The sequence below is a fragment of the Hippoglossus stenolepis genome, chromosome 10 (assembly GCF_022539355.2).
Source record: "Hippoglossus stenolepis isolate QCI-W04-F060 chromosome 10, HSTE1.2, whole genome shotgun sequence".
Classification (NCBI taxonomy): domain Eukaryota; kingdom Metazoa; phylum Chordata; class Actinopteri; order Pleuronectiformes; family Pleuronectidae; genus Hippoglossus; species Hippoglossus stenolepis.
Window position 1 is genome coordinate 3,467,337 of NC_061492.1, and position 21,693 is coordinate 3,489,029.

At 45.1% G+C, this 21,693-nt stretch overlaps 1 protein-coding gene across 1 annotated transcript in view; it reads right to left on the minus strand.

Moving 5' to 3' along the window:
* The window catches only part of gfra4a (GDNF family receptor alpha 4a), a 113,388-nt gene extending 100,664 nt beyond the window's left edge, over nucleotides 1-12,724 (minus strand). Inside the window, exon 1 of the mRNA XM_035167190.2 lies at nucleotides 12,380-12,724. Within this exon, the coding sequence (XP_035023081.1) occupies nucleotides 12,380-12,437 (58 nt within the window). The 5' untranslated portion in view covers nucleotides 12,438-12,724. The remainder of the gene's footprint in view (nucleotides 1-12,379) is intronic.
* Between the last annotated feature and the right edge of the window lie 8,969 nt (nucleotides 12,725-21,693).

A 21,693-nucleotide genomic window follows, 5' to 3' on the forward strand; every position in this document is an offset into this window, starting at 1 on the left:
GTCTATCTCTCCGTTCCAAAGGCCCGATCGGATTAACGACAGGTGTAGGTGTCGACTGTCCGCCTCCACGACACTTTCCTTATTTGTTGCTTCTCCCTGCTGTAATCCCATAATGATCCGTAATGGATAACGCCAGGGGAAAATATTTTCAATTTTCAAGAGATGAAAATCACTTCAGCAGCGGGTGCCAGTGTTAATTGGCCGGAGAAGCTGCGACGGTACAAAGGGCTGCACGAGAGTGTTATCAATATTTTTTTTGAGAGTACCCCCCCGGAGCAGGGACGGCTGCAAGTGGCCCCGTTTTCTAAATGAACTGGCTGCCCTATACTCAATGAGCCTATAAAGAGAAATCAATATCCCAGTTTACTGTCTATTGTTCCAAATGGGAGTCGATACGTTGCCGCTGTCATCGTCGTTGAAACGCAGGCTTCCACTGTGATTGACTGGCACACCAACAAACACGCACTAATTGGAATTTGCTCAGAGGGAAGACAAAGAGAAGCGTCTCTCTTTGTCACCGGCAGGACGCCGTGAGGCCTGGGGAAATTGAATTCCCACAGAGAGGGATTTAAAGTAGACCACTTTGTACCTTTTATTGCCGCTGAATCCTATTTACATTCATTCTTGTGTTACTAAGCTTCCTTACCTTAGTTATATTGGCTCAACTAATCTTCAGGTCTCAGACTTTAAGAGGAAAAAAAAAGGAGAGACGAGCACATATATCGTGTCTGGAGCAATAAGATGGATCTGTATTTAATGGCTCAGCTAATGGCTCAGAGGTTTATATCATCTTTCACTATAATCGAGAAAGTAACACGAGGGGAAAACGAATGCTGGAAATTCACAGGTTCAAACCCCAGAATGTGTCGAGACATGCGAACATGTACCAGAGGAAACGGAAGAGAAAAGCGACCGATTCCTTATAACACTGTGTGCAGCGTGTCAATCACCGCACACTGAAATCCCCTTCGAAATAAAAAAACTGTATTTAGATGGGCTGGAACAAAAAGACCTGGAGGGCAGGATTTATCAGCTCAGCTAACGGGAGATGATCCACTGAGCGGAGATAGGAAGAGGTCGCCGCGGTCTTATTCTCAGATTAACTACAGACCCCACGAAAAGCTGCGCGTGATATTCACACGCAATCCGTCTCAATGCCTGTAGGACAAAAAAATGAACTGTTTAACGGGACCAGTTTAACTTGATAAAACCAACATTAAACCTGCTCTCCCTTCCTGCTAATGTCTGTGTCACGTTCCCTTTTTTTTTGACACACGAGTTTAAGCCACGACACGCGGCGCTTGCGGCTCCAGGCGAGAAGTCTGTCGATGGTGGAGACGACCCGCCACTCAGCTGTCAAGATCTGTGTCACCGCAGCTGTCACTCATCCCCGGTGAGTCAAACAGTAGCTTCAGAGGATGAAAGTTAACGAGGAAATAAATCCTCCACGAGAAAAGAAAACCTTTCCGTTAGGATTAAGAACTGCATCGTTCACGTGTTAGATGACGACGTGTGGTGTGAAAGGGTTCGTTCACACCCTCTGGCTCCCGAGGGAATTCTGGAGGCTTCGCTACAACGAGTGAAAGACAGAATTCAGTCAGCTACTAGCTAATGGACATTGTTCAAATGCTAAATATATTTAAAATGTTGGTGGAGTTTAATATTTGAAATTAGTAGAGCTCGGACGATTCACAGATCGATCGGTATCTGTGGCTGTGTAAAATATGAAAACTTGTAATTAAAAAATAAACAATGCAGAAAAGATGTTTGTATTTCTATTTTTACGCTAAAAGAAATATATACATTTTCCTTATTTGAGTTTTTAGATTTGATTGTATTTATGTGTTCTTTTTATTTATGATTTAATACATTTATAATAATTACAAATATATTACAGTTCTTTCTCATCAGGGTTTGATAACACCATCTATATGTGTCACTTAATATTTGTATATATTTCTACACATATATTGGTATTGGAATTTTTTTCGGCCCACATATCGATATTGGCATAAAATCCATATTGGTCAGGCTCTAGACATTATTTGATCAAATATGAAAAAGAGAAATTAATCACAATGAATGCTAATGTTTCTTTGGATAATACGTTTTATTCAACATGGATAATAAAGTAGTTGTAACCAGACTTAATATTTTGAAAGATTTAGCATTTTATATTGATGTAGTAGTCAACATTAATCCTACAGGTTTGTCAATTTCATACACGCTCGTCACCGTTTTCGCTTCCACTCCTCTCCACGATGTTTCATGGAGATAAACGGTAGCTACCTGACGTGTGCCCTCGTAATCCGGCCGACAAAACCCAGATTAGTCAACAGTTTCCTCCATCAGCAGAAATAGCTGCTGATTAGTAAGTGAGCAGAGCAAATAACTGGATAAATCACGGATGTGGGCGGTGGCTCAGACGTCTGGTGATTTCTTTACACAACCTTTAAGTCCTCGGTGATCACAACCCTGGTCTGTGTTCACCACGTCAGAACATACTCTGCTTCGCCGTTACGTGTCACGGGCGACGTCTCCTCCTGAGTCTTCACATACTCAGAGGTTTTTAATACTGATGACTCCACCAGTCCAACCACCTGGATGGTTTAATTTGGTTGTGACCACACAGGGTCACAGAGAGACACAAACTGATATAGTGGAACATATGGTTCTTGTTCTGAAAGATTGCGCAGCTCGGTAACTGAATCTGACTATAGTGTGATAAATATTCTGGGAAAAGAGACAAGTCAGATTCTGCCCTGTCATCGCTGCCAACAAACAGCTTCTGCTTCTTGTATCTTTATGAAATCTTGAACATTTTTTCGATTCTTCTTCTCCACTCCGCCCGGGTGACGATGTGGAACGTGTTAGACAAACAGATACAATCAGCCGAGCGGCTCGCGACAGACCACGGCGTAAGAAACCGTGTAAGACCGTCGAGCTGAAAACTCTTTCATTAGGCCTCATAAATGTTATCTGGCACATATCTGAGACAGTCTGAGTGGAACGCCCGCTGCGGTTTGGCCCGTTCTACACAACCCCATCCTCCTCAACCTCCTGTTGGCTTAGCCAGATGACAGCCTGGCGCCGAACCTGATTCCCGAGTCCCGATTTCACACTTTCCCTCTATTTCTGTCTCAATAGACCGAGCAGAACGCCGCGGCAGGAAACTGCAGCTCTGATTAGAAACCAATTGGCAGCGCAGATCCCGCGGCCCCTGCAGTAGAGGCTGCAGGATGTCAGCTCGATTCGGCTGCTGCTCCGGACAGAGATCTCTGCCCCCCTCAGCCGCCTGCTGGGTCTGCTCTCATTTGCTGGGAGTTGTCAGGGAAAAGTAAGACAGGAGGTGGAGGAGCCACTTCTGTAATATGATCTGACCTAAAAGTGAGCAGCAGCAGGCGGAGATGGAAAAGCTTTGGCTCCAGTTTGTGTCTCGTAATTATCTTTTCTGTATATTTGGCTTCTGCAGCAAAGATTACCTTAGAGTCAATGAAACCTTTTCATAAAGAATTTATAGAAACCTGCAGTTTGTAAAAAATCCTCACAGACGTCCCTGCTGCCACAGTAATCATTTGTCTGGCGGAGTTTTACAAGGTATCCAAACAAAAGTTGCTCTCAGAAATGAGGAAGCAGTGGATTCAGCTGATAATTTTCAAAACATAAAAGGTTTTATTGTTTATTTGAAGTTTTCAGATCCATGAGAACTTTGAAACTGCCGGCCTGAGCAGAGTTTGCACACGTTGCTTTTCTCTGGGATCCTGCAGCTTCTCCTCACAGTCCGACAACATGCAGGTTAGTTGAACTGGAGACTCTAGATCGTCTGCAGGTGTGAATGTGCTTGTGTATGACTGTTTGTCTCTGTTGGACCTGTCATGGACCCGGCGATCTGTCCAGGGTGTAGTTCACCACCTCCCGCCCGGTGCTGGATGCAGGACAGGAGGTGCAGGATAAGTGGTCTGGATAATGGATGGATGGATCCATTAGAAGATCAAATTGTGCTTTTAGACGCCGAAAGTCATCTCAACTTAGCTTAACGTCTCTCCTGCCTCTCTCTGGCGCTCTCCTCCTCCAGCTGATTGTCTCCTGAGTGACACACAGCTCATCCTGCAGTCGCAGCTTGGCAAACTTTACTGGGAAACTCAAATGGTGATGGTCAGTCTGTGCCGAACAAAACAGGTGCCAGGGTAACTGTCTGTGGACCAGTGCAGGAGTGGTGCAGCCCAGTGGCCCCGGCCTTCTGCTCGCTCTCTTCAGATGCTGCACACGGACATACTGGTGCAGTGCTCGTTCAACTATAGGCGAGTGTGGATCGCCACGGAAACCGAGACCACCGGGGACACGAGGAGGAAAAGTACGTAGTGTACTCCAGTCAGTCGGCTACAGCAACTTTTTGTAGTTAAGTAAAAATGAATCCAATCGTCTGTACACCTCCGAGTTTATCTCTTAGCAACAGGACGGAGAAGACTTTACAGGATTACAGATATTTCTCTCAAGGCGCATGAGGTTTGCTTAAACAATCTGCTGATTTACTCAAAGACAAAAAAAAAGCTGTGTTTTGTATCTGGAACTGAAAAATATAATCCTTCATGCTTAAATCTCAAATGTAAGAAGGAAAAATTAATACACGAGAGCATGCTCCGGCCTGTGATAGGAGGAGGCCCGGAGTACGAGCGCATGCGGCGCCGGGGCAGCGTGTGATTAATGCGGGAGATCATGTGAATGGAAGCCGAGGCCTCGTGATTATCCGGGAGAGATTTTTATGTCACCTTGCTCCTCTGCCAGATGAGAATGTGATTGTCACTTCCAGCGCCGCTCTCAATAAAATGGTGGAGTCATAAGAGCCTTTATTGTGAGGGGCCTGGATAATGGTTTGCAGCGCTCGCAATGAGACAGTGAAAGTTCCTTACACTCAAACACGCACCGACAGATACACTTAAAGGCTGTAAGTACTGTGAACACTTGACGGTTGGGCCTTGAAGCCTCGCCGGCTTGTTTCATTACCACTCGTCTCTTTTGCTCTGCCATGCCAGCTCTCTCTCTCCCCCCCCGTCAGTCACAAAACTTTTTCTCCTGATTAATTGCAGCCTTTTAGGCTCTCTCGCCATCAGCCCGGGCCATTTCGCAGCCTTTTCACTGCGAAGTTAAACGTCTGGCTGCGGCACACGGTGGCAGTAAATGCCGTATCCTTTCAGCGCGGCAATAATAATTGTCTCCGTGGCATAATCGTCCCTCAACAAAAGCCCGTGGAAATGACAGGGTTTTAACATAATAAAGAGCGCCGTCACTGTGGCTCCCCTCCTCAACCCGGAATCAGTGCTGCAGTTTGAATCCCTTTGTTCCTGGGAATGTTTATCTCCATCTGAGAGGAGACTCCATTTTGCTCCATTCTTCACTACTAGCCTGTAATTGCTTCCCTCTTCTCTTTATACATATTACTTGTCCCGGTAGAGATAACAGCGCAGTGAGAAGCACTAAGTCGTCACCAGTGAAACACGCCTGCAGCCGTCTGACTTTATTTCAACTCTTATGTTGAGTCATGATAACAGTCAGAGAGGCATCGGTCCTTAAAGTTTTCCATTTCAAAAATAAAAAATAAAGTATTATCTCAGTAAGTCGACAGTTGACAAATTAAATCAACAAATCAATCACACAAGATGGATTGGGGCGTCAAAAACGATATCGGCCGGCGTGAAGATCGGAGATGCAGATGGGGCCGAGCAATCACTACCATCTCGTCTTCAGGGATGTGGAGCGAGTGGCGTTCGGCGTAAACAACAATCAGGACAGTGTAAATAGAAGTGTGGGGGGGGGTAGCGCAGTAAATGTGTGGATTAGACCTGAGCCGACGCAGCGGGGATCTAAAGAGCGGCTGAGCTCCTGTGAGACGCTCTGCGGAGGATACGCAGCGCGTCTCTGTTCGATGCCCAACAACGGCTCCAGCCTCGTGGAGAAAAAATGAATAAATCCGCTCTCTCTCGCTTTCACGTTCACATCCTCCTCCCGCCGTGAATCGCTCTGACAGTATTCTCCTGCCTCTCTCTGTCAGTGGAACTTCGAGGCACAGAGAAGTATCCGGTTTGAGGGAAATCAAGAAACTGAGCAAACGCCGCACCAGCTACCGGGACCGAGTGTGAAGGATGGAAGTGACAGGGGGCAGCAGTGAGGGGGTGGGCTCCAGATTTGTCAGAATAAAATGCAGAAATGCCAACACTGACAAAAATACATATATATATATATATATAATATTATCTGCATCAATTTAAGGTCACCAAACACACAGAGGGAATTATTCATCCCCACACAAAGCAGAGTGATGAGGGTGAATTACTGCAGGAGGCAACTGATGGAGTTTGGATTCACTGGAGAGTGTGTGTGTGTGTGTGTGTGTGTGTTCGTGTGTGTGTGTGTCTATCTATAGTTATGAGGTCAAATTTTCGGCTGGTCCTCACAAACTCAAAGGGTTGTTTCCGGGTTAAGACTTTTTAAGGGTGGGGTTAGAATTAGGTTCGGGTTTGTGAATGTATTCAATGTCAATGCTCTCACAACTATAGACAGATAAGTGTGTGTGTGTGTGTGTGTGGGGGTGGTATGATGTTAATAATATAAGATCTGTAATATCTGTTCTGGTCTGTGATTAAAATTATTATTAGTCTTCTATTCACACTGATTCAAATCCCTCCGTGGGTTTTCAGTGACAAGACGTTAAAAACCCACACAATGAACACTTTTCAGCAAACTCTGCTTTCATTCCCCGGTGAACTTTAAAGCCTCCTAGAGCTCGTTATTTTTTCGTTTTATGACACATGAACTGAACAGTCTCCTGTACGCTCGCACATGCATGTCGGTGTAACACACGTGAAACTGACTGACCCCCCACTGTGGGTGGGACGGGGGGAAGAACGGCCGGTACTCAGCCAACTGCCCGTCTCATTTGGACTCTGTCTTTGCTGGAGAGACGGTGGGTGAGCGGAGGTGTCGGCTTGTAGCCGTAGCCTCTTTATCGCGGTCACCATTACTGTTTGTCAGCGCTTAATATCTTGTTAAGCTCCGAATACAGCAGAGTTATCAGCCGGCCTGTGAGTTGTGTTTACTGCCACTGCAGAGGAATAAATCTCCTTCATCAACATCAGGTTTTGTTTTTTTCCTGCGCTTATCTGGCTTGTTAATGCTAACGTCACCTGCAACCTGTGATAGACACAGACTGAGGCTACGTTTAGCTCAGCTTCCTACACTCAAACACAAGCAGATAGAAAGACCAGAAAAAGCTGGTTTGGTACAAAATATAAAATAATAATAATCTCAAATAAAAACAAACCCTGAAAATGAATGTGCAGTGACATTTACTGTGCATCCAACATTGCTCGGTCCATTTTTTTAATGCCTGGTTGTGTTTTCACCTTATTCCAGACTAAATATTTCATTACAGTATTAAACCAACCAACTAAAGATGCACCACAGTTTTTCCTTTGACGGAAATGAAGTGTAACACGTCTTGTTGAATGTTTGATTCTCTCCATCATTGTCAGTAAGAGCAGAGTATGACGGAGAACGCTGCCCCGGCCCCTCACACTCTGACTGAGATATCTCTCTTCTGGATGGGGACGGCAGGAAATGCATCATCGGCAAATGTCTTAATCAGGAATTTAGCTGGTGAGATATAATGTGCGAGATAATTTTTATGAAGCAATAATGAATAGGAAATCCATTATCTTAATTTCTCCGGTACCGAGAGCAGAACCATCAGCGCTTATCAACACTGCGATCTTATAACGTAGCCACGGGCCCGTTTTCAGCAGCCAACCCTACTGTTAAATCAGGATCTGTCACATCCTGACGAAACCCAATCCTCCGGTCAGTATCGGTACGAGGATCCTCATCATGAACACTGTCTGTTTCCAAGGAATCATATCAAGCTTTGTCCAGACGCCTCATCTGGTGCTGACGTTCAATAAAGACACCGACAGGAAACCAAGTGAGAGGAGGCAGACAGACACTTTCTTGACACTAACTCTGAACACAGCGGACTGCAACTTACACTCTGAGAAATGAAATCTCCGTAAATAATGTTAGTCTTCAACAGTCCAGGTGAAACTCGACTCTAAAGGCAACAAAGGTGTTTGGATTGTCTGAGGGAAGAAAAGAGGCCGAAATCACAAAACTGCTGACGGACATTTCGCTGATCTTCGGATGTTCTCTTGAAATTAGAGTTTCATCGAGTAAGATGTCAGAGCTCAGATCTGAGAAAGAAAGAAAAGTTCTGGAGGCGCGTTGATGACGTGTCTGACACACAACGGACGAGAAGCTGGAAGAGTACAGACGACTCGACGTAGGAGATGTGAACTTGGAAAGACAACGGGATTCGAGAGCTTTTGGCGATGAGGGCCGACGCCGTGTGAAAGCGCTGTAAACAAAGACGCAGCAGAATTTACACGTAGCGTCTCCTTTATGCTCGAACCAGACGCCACCCTTCATCTGAACATCACGGGTCATCCTCCAGTTGTTGCGTCTGACCCACACAATCTCCTGCTGCGTTTCCTCATGAAAGTAACTTCACAGTGTTAAAGGATCTGAAGCTTTTCATTTCTTCTAAAGACGATTTTACAGCAGCGAATAATAATACGACCGAGTATTTAAAGATGTTTTCAACTGGACCAGAAAGTTAATCAGGTAAATAATTACCTGGCGGGGTGCAGTCTCAACACGATAATTACTTTTGGGTAACTTTGTCCTCAAAACACAAAATCATACAGACTTTTTATTCCCATCAGTGACTTGAGAAGCTTTTCTGACCTGAAGCAAATAAACTGAGATGAGCTACTGAGCAAAGTGATGAATGGTGTAAAAACTGTAGAATAATAACATAAATTATATCAAATAAAATCAGTAATTTAGCTGTTTTGATGAAATGTTATGATATGATAGTAGCACCATCATGTGTATGTAGTTAAATCCAATCATTTTATAATCAGCACAACAAGTTCTTGTAGGAGTCATTTCATAATTTCGCTCTTTCTTCCCTCGCAGCTTCTACTTTCAAACACTTTACAGATAATCGTCGCTTTTCTACAACACGCTGATCTGAAATCAGCTGTGTTTGTCCTCCTCAGCCCATTAGACCTTTATAGGATGAGATCCTGGTCGCCTCCCTGATGAATCTAATCTACAGCAGCCTCTGTGCCGGGTAATTAAATGGTCACACCTTCCCTCCACCACTGTGAGGATCCAGGCGTCACAGACTCCTGCTGGGAAAGAAAATACACAACCTCTTACCAGCCAATTACAGACGTGCATATAACACTGTTCACCATATGTAAAAGAGTATAAACCTTCTGCAGTGTTGCAAGCGGCGAGGTCGGCTATTTACTGCCCCCCACTTAGAGAAGAATAATAAGCAGATAAACCTGGTCATCTAATTACAGTAATGATTGCAAAAATGTTCAGAGCAGGAACGAGCAGATAATCACTGAAGCATCACAAGGCTGAGCAGTAAATATGCTAATTTAAAATCTCAAGTAAACAGAGGCCTGGTTTGTCCTTTTTTTTTTTTGCACGAGTTTACCCGCACGATTTAACGAAATATACAAAAACACAGCACGGCAGTCTTGCATACATCCACATTGCACAGCACGCTTCATCAGGAGGAGACAATCATTAGATGGGACAGATATCATTGTGGCTCCGGCCACCACAGGCATTCAGGCATTTTTAAACCCTTATTTGGCTCAGTGAGTTTTTATTTGCAGCAGGAGCCTGAGAAAGAGGCACAAACACACAGCAGGCACTATTATATACTTTTACACTAAAAGGTCCTCGCAAGGACAGTGGGCTGTCAAGTCTTGGTCCTCATAAGTGCAGCTAAGCCAGTCCACACACACACACCAAGCAACAAAGAAGCTTGCTTTCAGACGTGAACTGAATTCTGGACATTTTCCTGAAATTTTACAGATGTGAGAACGCAAATGTACGAGATTTTCCAGAACATTTCCTGGCAACCTTGTAGTAAGATGATGATTGAGACGTCAACTTGGAAAGACGACGAGATTTGAGAGTTTTTTCCGATAAGGACAAAAATGCAGCAGAATTATTACGTCATGTCCTGCATCCTGCTGCTCCACCCAGGAACCACCCCTTTCCAGAAATGTTCCTGTTGTTGTGAACGTGTTTGACCTGGAAAAATCACCTGCGGGATTATCTAATTCTCGGGATAATCTCCAGCTGTTTTCTAACGTGGGTTTACTCTGACAGACCCCTAGTTTCTATTAAGGGTCGGGAAGTAGAAACTCCGCAGAATGTCCTCAGCAACTGACCGTAACATTTGCGTTCCCACGCACAGACAATCCAGATAATCTCCTGAGATTATCTGGAGTTCAGGGCATGTCCACACCCAGTTCTCCGGACATTTCCCAGTGTTCATGTCTAAGTTAAAGCAACAAGCAGTCGCATACATTTGCACTAAAGGCCAAACATGATAAACCACGTCAGCCGTACGGATGCAAACCTCTTATTTGTATTTACCACATTTACCCATGAAACGCTCAGACAATCTCAACATCTCTGACTTTAAGACTCATTCTCTTCCTCTCTTTCATATCCTCCCCTGCAGATCCAAACCGACCACCGTCCTCTTCCTCTCTGACCTTCAGGCTGGAACTGCCTGCGTTACTTTGATCCCCCCCCCACACCCTCCCTTGGTGGCTGATGGACGGGATCATGAGTCCCTGGGTGACAGACTCTCCGTCGTTTTGACACATCTCTTTGACAAGGTGAGAATATCCGCGGAGAAAAGACTGGGACTGACTACCCCGGCCCCTCTCTCTCTCTCTCTCTCTCTCTCTCTCTCTCTCTCTCTCTCTCTCTCTCTCTCTCTCTCTCTCCACACATCCCGCTTGCACTCACCCGCCCGGCTCATGTCTTGAGTGACAGCACAGTGCTGTGAGAGAGGTTTCACATATGATGGGAAAAGTAAGAGAAGACAGGGGGACATCTTACAGCGTCACCTTCCGTGGACAAAAAGTGGAGGAGGGGAGTGTTGCAGGCCTGTGAGCTCCGGGTTCGAGGAGGTGGAACGACTCCAGAGTCTCCGGAACGCTCCCAGCATGTGAGGCTGAAATCACAGCTGCACTAAAGGGAAATGGAGTCTGAGATGCAGAGCTGTCATCACCAGGACTATAAATCTCACAAATACAAATCCCTCCGTCTGCACGTCCTGTTTCCTCCTGCATTCACGCTGCAGGAGGTTTTTTTTCTTCTTAGCATGGTGAGGGGGGGGTTTACAGAATATGGTGCAGAGTTTATACCACAGATGAATTTGAAAGTAGACGAACAGAAAACAGCTCTGGCATCAGAAATGACTCACAACTGCTGGAACAATGAAGTGTAAAGGTAACTTGATTAATAGATTTAAGGGAGAGGGAAAGCTCGGTGTGTGTGTGTGTGTGAGAGACAGAGAGAGAGAGGTGTGTGTGTGTGTGTGTGTGTGTGTGTGTGTGTGTGTGTGAGAGAGACAGAGAGAGGAGGGAGTGTGTGTGTGTGTTTTGAGAGAGAGAGAGTGTGTGTGTTTGTGAAAGAGAGAGAGAATGAGGGTTCATATGCTTGTGATTGTGTGTGTGCGTGTGTGCCTGCGTGAGAGAGAGAGAGAGTGTGCGTGTGTGATTGTGTGTGTCTGTGTGAGAGAGGTAGAGAGACACACTGAATTCATGACCAGTGACCACACACACACACACACACACACACACACACACACACACACACACACACTGCTGCTGCCACTCTGCTCCGCCCCCATCATGCACACTTACACACAGACACACACGCGCAAACACACAAACGACACAATTCACCTGCAAAGGCAGGTGCACACGCGCGCTCACCGCACTCCCACAAGCGAACGCACGCGCGCACACAACCAGGCGGAGTGCTGCACGCGCGCACCAACACTTTGACACACACTTGTCTGCATCTTCACCGTCAAACTGGGGACCAGCAGCAGCAGCAGCGGAAACAAATCCTGCTTCATCTTTTCTCCCGACATTTACATTCGTGCAGGTACACGTGCACAGCTGCGTGCACGGCCTCCAGGGCGTCACGCACGCACAACAACAAAAAAAAATGCAGAGAAAAGACATGCACGCGTCTCCATCCAGTCCACCAGAGCTGTCAATCACACATCAGATGTTTTGTGGGGTCTTATAATAAAATAAGAAACCCCTGAATCCTCATGTTCTCTCCAGCACGGAGCTGATCACATGCACGCGGCCGATGTTGCAGGAAGATAAACGTCTCATTATGCAACTTTGCAATACAAAAAAAATCAAGCGACACAAAACATTGAAGTGCAAGTTCAACTCAATTATAATCCAAGTGTTGTTTAACTCACCGATGAGAGCCAGCTGTAAGAAGTACAGTCCGAGGAAGTCCATTATGGAGCGAGACATGATTCAATCCTGGGCGAGAGATGGTGATGATGATGATGGTGATGATGATGGTGGTGGTGATGATGATGTGCGAGAATATAAAAAACAAAAAAACCCTCAGTTGGTTCAAACTGGCTCCGACGACCACGGACGCGCAGGATCGCAGCTATTTCTCAAGAGACGAATCCACAGCAGCGCGTGAGGAAGCGGAGCAGCATCTTCTCACAGTCAAACTTTTGTCACGGGCGTAGAAACCGGATCAGAGCCCGTGGTTCCGATCCAACCCAACACGGAAAGGGGGGGGGGGGGGGGGGGGGGAGAGAGAAGGAGAAAGAAAAAAGCTGCTCGTTCCTTATTGTGGGGAGTAAACGTTGAACATCCGCGGCTGTTCCATCCGTCCGCTTCCTCTCCTCCTCTTCGCCTCCACCTGCGCACCGTCTGCAAAATGCGCATGAATCACAAGGGGCGCGTTGCTGTGCGCACTCCGACCTGCGAGTCACCACAGCCCGTGTGATCCCCTCTGCTCCCGGGCGGGTCTGACCGGAGACGATGCCCAGCCCCAACTCGTTCAGGAACCCCCCCACCCCCACCCCCAGCCCCAGCCCCCCCAAAAAAAGAAAAATCCAATCTTGGCACACAAAAAAAAAAAAAGAAAAGTTCAAATAGGACAAGTTAAATCGATAAGCCTATTTCATACCGCCATAAAATGGAAACAATAAAACCTGCGTGAAATGGTGCAGAGTCTGGGAGACCATATCCATACTGCTCTCTGGAAGTAGGTTATCCCTCTCTCTCCTCTCTCTCTCCCTCTCTCCCTCTCTCTCTCCCTCTCTCTCTCTCTCCCTCTCTCTCTCTCTCTCTCTCCTCTTCCTCTCACTCCCCCCACAAAAGAGAAGTTGAGAGTGTCAGTGATTTGGGGCCAGTTGAGATGATATTCTCGGGGCCCCACAGCCGACACAGCCCAGGAGGAGCAGCCGGTGGAGGCAGAGCCAGGCTGACTCACTGTGCCTCTTCGTGGCTACAATGAAGGGGGGGGTCCATCTTGCAGCCAGCATGGACTGTTGGAGGCTATACCTGCTCATACCGGTCTCCTTTCCAAAACAGGACAAAGAATCGTCTATTTCGATCTGGGTTTCAGGGACAGTGGGTCTGACTGACGCCCCCGACACGCGGCACTATTATTATTTTCAGACACAGCCTACTTTTTGTTTGCCGTGCAGGATAATTGGAGTGACCCTGCAGGAGAAGCACCCCATAAATCATGGGACGGTATTTTAATTCTTCATACGGTTATGAGTGCCATAAGTGGCCTTTTTTCCCGTCAACGTGTGAATTATCTGAGAACCGTGAAACTAGCACTCAGGATGAGAAATTAATGTTTGAGCGGTTTCTCTGCTGAGAGTGATTTTGCCTCCTGGAGCTTATTTTGGGAGGTTTTATAGCTTCTCTGGGACACTTTCCTGGAGTATGTAAAAAAGACTGACACTTACGGAAACTGGGATTGTACACGGTTTCTGAAGAATAAGCTGCACAACCTTACACGCAACCTTCTGTTTGGTGTTTTATTTTTTTTTTCTGAGGAGAGTGGGCAGTTTACTCTCAGGATTTGAGACGGGAGGAAAAGATACTGCAGGAGCAGGATTTGTTCTCCAAGGCCAATAATAAAACTGAATTCTCCCCTATGCAATGCTTAAATGGTAAAAGATTCAAAATTGTATCATCTTACAACACTTAAAATGTGTATGAGTTTAAATGTTGGGTAATTCATCTTATGTTTAATTGAAAACGGCAGAGAAAATTCAGACATCAAATGGAAACCTTCAATGCAACAGAAGTGAGAAAACCTGTGAACGAATCTCCTCATGAAAAGCAGAAAACGCTACGCGCCAAACAAGATTGCTTGAGTCCTTTACGTCTAAACAGTCGCATCGTAAAATGCAGAATTGAACTGTACAACAGCTGTTAGCCAAGAAAACATAGCCGAGGCTGATGCCGGTTGATTTCTTTCAGAAGGGGGTGATGACGTGGAGCCTGACGAATCAGCAAAAGCTACGTCGCGACCGAAAAAGCCCTAATTTACATGTGGTTGGGCCCAGCGGGGTTTCCAAACTTTTCCGTTTTAGCGACTCCTAATTCTCCGGAGTAGTGAGCACACCGGGTGTATCCATGTCAGAGTTACTGTGTCTTCAAACTAAACTAGTAGTGTGGAGGTAAATAAAGCAGATTGTGAGACTTTATGGAGATGGAAGAAGGTACGAGAGCATCGGGAGGTGACTGAACATGAGCTGCAGCAGCTGCAGCAGAGGTTGGGAGGTGTAGGAAGGTCAAGACACATTCATGCACTTCAATACGCTGCACTTTTTCTGTCGCACATCATCCATTGATTGAGGGAAAGAGCCATCCGGGGCAATTTGGGGGTTCAGTGTCTATTTGGGACGCAGAGTGGAGGATTTGGGGATCGAACCACTAACTGTCTGGTTCCACTCTACCTCCTGAGCCACCGCCGACAGTAAAAAAGAAAGGCCTTGCTACCATAAGCATCAGGTGCATGTTGCCGTCCTTGAAAAATGGAGGAGGCAGAATAACATTCACAATAAAACCTTGATAACAAAGTAGGTTTCCTTTAAGCCACTATTCTATAGCTAGATGTTTCTCAAACGTAAAATGTGTAATTACTGAAATCAACAACTATTGTACTTATTATATTTCTACAGCTTTTTAAGATTGAGCGAAACATGAAAACGTTTTTATTTCCAGTGGTTGAAGAACTTCGAGATGTATTAAAAGTGTCTGTCAGGAGGTAACTGTCTCTTCAAAATGTCTCAATTATTTCAGGAAAATAACAAAAAGCTTTGTTCACTCGATGACATTTTCTCTGCAGCCGCTGAGACGTTCATCACCAGAAGTTGTTTGTTCACGTCACTAACAGGGAAACACAATGACAGCGTCGGTCTTTACAGCAAACGCACAAAAACAGAATCTGTTTACTCTTAAGAAACGACGCCCGAGTGGCTCTAGTGATGAGGACTCATGTTGGTGTGTGATGTCGCCACTAGGTGCTCGAGTAGCAATGAACCACGAGTTAAAACACCAGACGACTAACGGGAGGAACGAGGTGATTTGCAGGATGAGGAGAGTGAGTCTAGTAGAAGGCTGAAGCTTTGTGTTGTGGACCGGGTGACAGGAGGACGTCAGGAGGACGTCAGGAGACATGATTATAGAGCCCTCGAGTCCTTGTGGGGAGGAGGTTGAGGAGGATTAATCATAGTCTTTCTCTTTCTTCATGACGACAAAGGTCCCATCACTGTATTAACTCATCATGTTTCTCTGAAACCATTTTTTTCTGACCTCAGAAATCTCTCACACTAGTTCAATGATCGTTTTTAAACCTGCCTGTTTGGAATGGACTGTTTTCTTGGTCTGTGGTGACGCTGGTTGCAGCTTTTCTCTAAAGTAAAGTGCGGCTGCGACGCTGCTGCTGCACAACACAGCTGTTTCCACCTGTTTATTCAAAGTTCAGAGAACAACGAACTGGAGAATCTGCCGTCGTGATCAACCGGCAAACACTGTCGTACCTTCACTGCGAGCGAGTGGGCGAGTTGGTGACGATTTTAACACTCGCCAAAGTAGAGGATACTTCTTCTCAGGCGCCATCGCTCATCTGAACCGCTACGGAAACTGTTGTGATCGTGTCCGAGCCGCACAATCTGATGCTGTGTTGTTCTTATGTGAAAGGAAAAAGTCCAGAGAAAGTCTGGAACCTTCATTTCTGCATGTGCCAAATTGTTATGAGATAAATGTTGGGCAGAGTTTGTGAAGAATGAAAAGCATCAACGATAATGATGAGTTTGGTAAAGAAAAGAAGGTTTTTACGTGTAAACCTTGTAAACCTGAAACAAGGGTCGAGCTGAGTGTACGCGAGTTAAACTGTGGAGTTGAAGAATGGCACAGAGCAGAGTGTTGTGCTGCCGTCGGGCCTTGAGACTCGATCATGTAACCGTGCTTTCATCGCCTTGGTCGCTCTGCAAGTTTCTGTCTCCAAACTGTGGCCATGGAAGTTGTTCCATCCGATTCAGCTCCGTCGCCGGTCAATGGCAAACCACAGAGCGCCTCCATCACAATCCTGGAGTCCCAGTGAAATGGCGACTTGTGGGCAGTGCAGCAGGACGCCTCCCCCATTGCTCTCACTCTTTCTCTCCCTCTAATTTCTCTCTGCATGTGTCAAAAAAAAACAACTCAGGAGCCGGCGTTCATTTGTTTGCATTAACACGTCTTAATCAGCCGATTGTCGGATGCCTCCGCTCTTTCATGGCCAGCCCAGCAGGAGCATGTCCCACGTACTCCTCTGACTTATGACATCAGCATCGCCAATGTTTTAAGGGGCGAGGTGGCTCTTTTTGAGTCGATACCCAGCTCGAGCAGAGGAGACGTCTCTGGAAGGATTCAATCCACAGCAGGCAGGGGGACATTAGATTCAAAGGGTCGAGGTGTGGATCAATACGCCTTCGTTTTTGGCACACGCTGTAATTCAGGGGTGTCGGGAGGGAGAAGGAAGCCTGAGTTGAACTTGAATAACCTTCACGGAAAACCTGTTTTGGAGATATGAATTGATTGTTGTGCCGTCCCACATGCACCTGCAGCCAGTTTGCCCTTGAGCAAGGCGGCAGGAGAGTGCTCAGGAGATGCGCTGGATAACCGCCAGGGTATGAATCCAAACCTCGGACTTGACTCCCCCTTTGGTGTTGCCATGTACTTGGCAAGAATTTAAAGGTTCAGTGTGTTAGATTTAGTTGAAAGGATCTACTGGCAGAAATTTAATATAAAATAATCCTAGTGAAGTTTTCACTAGTGTGTTTCATCTAAATTGTACGAATTGTTGTTTTTCTTTACCCTAGAATGGGTCGTTTCTATTTAAATACTTTATATTCACATACTTCATATTTAAATACTTTATATTTACATCAGGAGCAGGTCCTCTCTATGGAGGCCGCCATGTTTTTTTTACAGTACTGGACAAACTAAACCTCTTGAGTTTTTATGACGACTGAAGCTTCCACAGGTTCTCTCTGATGTTTGGAAGTGGGGGTTGAGGTGAGGGGTGTTCAGCTGCAACACTACACTTCACCACTAGATGTCGCTAAATTCTACACACTGAACCTTTAATGTAATAATATTATATTTGTTTGAACACAAAATGTTGCCGCAACAGACAAAAGCTTCCTGTTCGTCACATACATCCTGAAATGAAACCTGCTGATTCCTGTGGTCACGTCTCCACACTGGAGGTGATGAATTGAAATTTTAAAAATGGATTCTGAACTGTCATTTCAACTGCTGCAGAAGAACACACACATTCATTCGGGGTTCAGTATATTGCCCAAGGGCACTTCAGTTGTTTTAAGCTTTTAAGCTTCCAAATGCTGTTGGACGTGCTCTTCCCCTCACTCGTCTCTATTTCCTCTACATGTGCACATTTTAAGTAAAGACTAGTTTTGTTAAACTCTACAACCTGTCCTGCTGTTTTCCTGATGCTCGGTGCACGATGATGAACTGATGATTTGTCTTCCTGCGTTCACTTGGAATCCGGCGCTCCTCTCTTCCTCTCGTGGCGTATATATCATTGGCGTTCAGGAGGCAGCCTGAAGCCGGACGTCCACTTGACGCAGGTACGACGTAGATACCTTCACTTCAGGTTTCATTGATCAGCTTTTGTCTTATTCCCACATAACTCGGATTCTTTTATTCACTTTGGTATTCAAGCCACAGTGTTAAATTCCACTTTGACTCATTCCTGAATAAAACACCTGCGTGCAATCATCACATTCATGCTCAGTTATTGTCTGTAGTGTTAATGTGACTGAGGTGTGCAGAGAGTTTGCAGTGGACGACCTTGATAGCTCAAGTGAAATAAAAAACTATTTAACCCTTCCTCAACTCTGGTGCAAAGCTCGGAGAATCACTTGATGCACAACTGCAAATCACAGAATATAAACATACACAGTGAATCCAGAGCTACACTATCTCACATGATTCAGAAGAGCAGACAGTCCAACGGTATATTGGATTTACAATGATATAAAATACATCCTGACATTTGAGAAGCTGAAGGTTGTAATGAACATTCAGCTTCCGGGGGAAGTCACATCTCGACCAACAGTCCCCTCATGAAACCACATTTCACTGCCACTCAAATTCTACTAATTATTCTCTGAGAAATGAAGGAAAATGTCCAGATTCAACTCAACAGTCATACATTCACTTCCTCTTTAGCACGTAGTCTTCAAATTAGAAGCACAGAGTTTGTTTTGTTACGGCAATGCTTCGTAAGGAGCTGCATTACAGAGCTTTTATTTTTGAAAGGTTGCGAACTTGGGTTTGAAGATTGTTCAAAAGCCAACATTAAACATCTTACATAAATATCAACCATAAACCAGGTAGGATGAACACAAAGTTTTCAAATGTTGCTCTGCAGCATAAACTGTTTATAAAAAATCCCTGCACACAACATCCAGCAATAAAAAGTGACAGTATATCGTAGAAGTAATGATAAGGACGATTTCTGAATTCTGAAGTTTTCTACATCCTGATGTTTACTGTTGATTCATATTTTGGCCTCAAACTGGAATAAATTTGCTCAAACTCTTGTTCTGGTCTCAAAACCATTCAGGAGACTTCAAAGTCAACTGTGTTAAAACTGCAGCCACAAGCAGAAGAACCTCTTTTCAAACCTTTAACATGTTGTTAATATATTGTTAATGTTGTATTGCTCCGTTTAGTTCATTACATTTTACTCTGCCTTCCCTCGGGCAGAAGTCGAAGCCTGTGGTGCGTCGACTGAAGGTCTGGCCTGATGGCTCTTCCCTCAGCCGTCACACTGATTCCGGCCCATTTGCAAATTCTGTCCCCGCTGTGGGAAATATTACAAAGCCACACTGTTACAAAACATTTGCTGTGTGTTATGGCCTTTACAAGCAGGGGAGTTATTGTTTGTGAGCAGAGATACGAGATGTGAGTCGGAGGCAGCGCAGCACGTCTCCTCTCATGTCCAGGATCAGGGTTTTCAGGTGTGACAGTCTCAGCGGACAGAATTCTGTGAGGAGCGTAAACAGTGAAGTCTGTAATTAAAATATGCGCCTTGGTTGTTAATGTTTACTGCACTGCATCTTCAACTTTCTTTTATATATTCTAATAAAACTTTTAATGCGATGAGATGGAAGGGAAGAAGTAAATATAATTTAAGTTTTTGGGAACACTTTCTCACCTAATATTGTCTCTTTTTCTCCATTATGTCTTTTGTGAGTATGTGTATGTGTCTGGAAGTGCAACCTTCTCTCCGTTGCTCTTCCAGAGTCACTTCCTTTTTAAATGTTTTATTATAAACTGTAAAAACATGGACGACATGACCGCTCCCCGAAAGTGAAGCCAAAGCGTCTTGATCACCACCTGGTGGCTGGCTGCTGTATAGGTCAGAAGTCCCACCTAATAATAATTTTCTCAAAGATGGTTTCTGTTATTTAAGATAGTTCTTATCCCACTGATGTTTGTTTAAGTGTCTAAAATTAGTTGTTTGATGCTAACGGAGGGAAACATCGTGATTGCCAGCTGAGACTCGGATAAACTGCAGAAAGTGCCGGGTCAGAGAGATCTATGTACCGATCCGTTACCAAACTTTTGGTTTCACCCAGAAATCCCTTCTTCGTCATCGCCGCTCCAAACAGCAGTTGAGCTGTACCGCCACTGGAAAATACGTTTTTCAGAGCAACGAAGGAGAAGTGATTTTCAGGTCGTGTTAGAGTCGAGTGTGGTGGCGGCTCTAGAGCGATTTGACAAGATCTCCACAAGCAAAACGGCGACCTGTGCCGTCTGCAAACTTCATTTTCAGCTGAACGTGTATTCCTAGATTTAGTTATTCGTGTTCTAGATAATAAAGGAGGTTTTCTGTATTAGTATGTCAAAGGATTGAGCTTGAGCCCGGACACATGACAGTGATAATGATAACAGGGTTGAAACTGGTATTGAGGAAGGAAAAATCAAACATCGGAGTCGGAACAAGAGTTTGTATCAAGCAACATATTTTTTGCTTCACTCATGTCATCACAGCGCCAACGTGTCTCTGGCCTTTTCTGCAACAATGAACTCCGTTTGATTATGAAGCTGAATATGAGCTGCTCCCCCTGTAGTGGTGCCAATGTACTGCGGCGTCATCCTCTGCTCCCGTCGCAGACTCGAGCTGTAGCCAAATCCTGGCAGAGGAAGAGAAAACTCACAGGAGAAGGGCATGCTGGGGCTTTTCAAAGCTGGCCTGAGGTGTAATTATGAGCATATCTGGCCATCGCGGTGGGCAGGTGATGAGACAAATGTGTCCGGAAAGAAGTGGGACACATAAAAACCAAAAGAACCATATGCCCTTGGTTATTCGGGGCTGTTTTCATGGTGTGTTCGCGGCGGCATATTTCAGATTCCCTGCGAGGATGCGTGGAAATGGATAAATCAATGAGGCCATCTGGGGAGAGGAAGTCAGGATGAGAAACGGTTCAATGCTGACATTCACCCGACAGTAACCTCACAGCCCTAATTATTCCATTCATTGCCGAGATGCAACAAAAGGAGAGAGAGCCTTGTTGCTTTCATGACACAAATCAGATGAGTTATAGGTCAAAGGATGTTTGTGAAAGAGGAGACAATTAAAAACATATTTATACTTTGCTCTGGATCAAATCTGACGTTTTTATGGCTTCTAAAATAAGAAGAATAGGGAAAAGGTTTTATTCGGGGCGAAAGATATATTTAGCAATTTCATGAATACAAAAATTACGTGTCGACTGTCAGTGCGTGACACGGTGTGGCTTTGTACTTTGTAAGTGCAGCTTGTCTAAATTAAGGCCGTGAGTGTGACTGAATGTCATCATTGTCATTGTCTGCCCTCTCCAGCTGAGTCAGAAGTCATCACACACACACACACACACACACACACACAGAAAACATGATTACACACAGAGATGGACACACTGGTGCCGGTTTTATCATTTAAACAATAACAATTTTGGTCTAGTCTGATGTGACACATTTAGTGAAATGTGAAATTACCCCCCACCGAATCAAACAAACACTTCATTATTACAAGTTTAATGACAGGTGATGAGGTTGTTGACGAGGACGTACAACTGAGTTTCACGGTAACAGTACGTGCAAGTTACAAGTCAAAAAAATGAGAACGGTTTTCACGACAGAACAAACACAAACAATCCAGAGACCAGATTGTACACAGTCATAAATA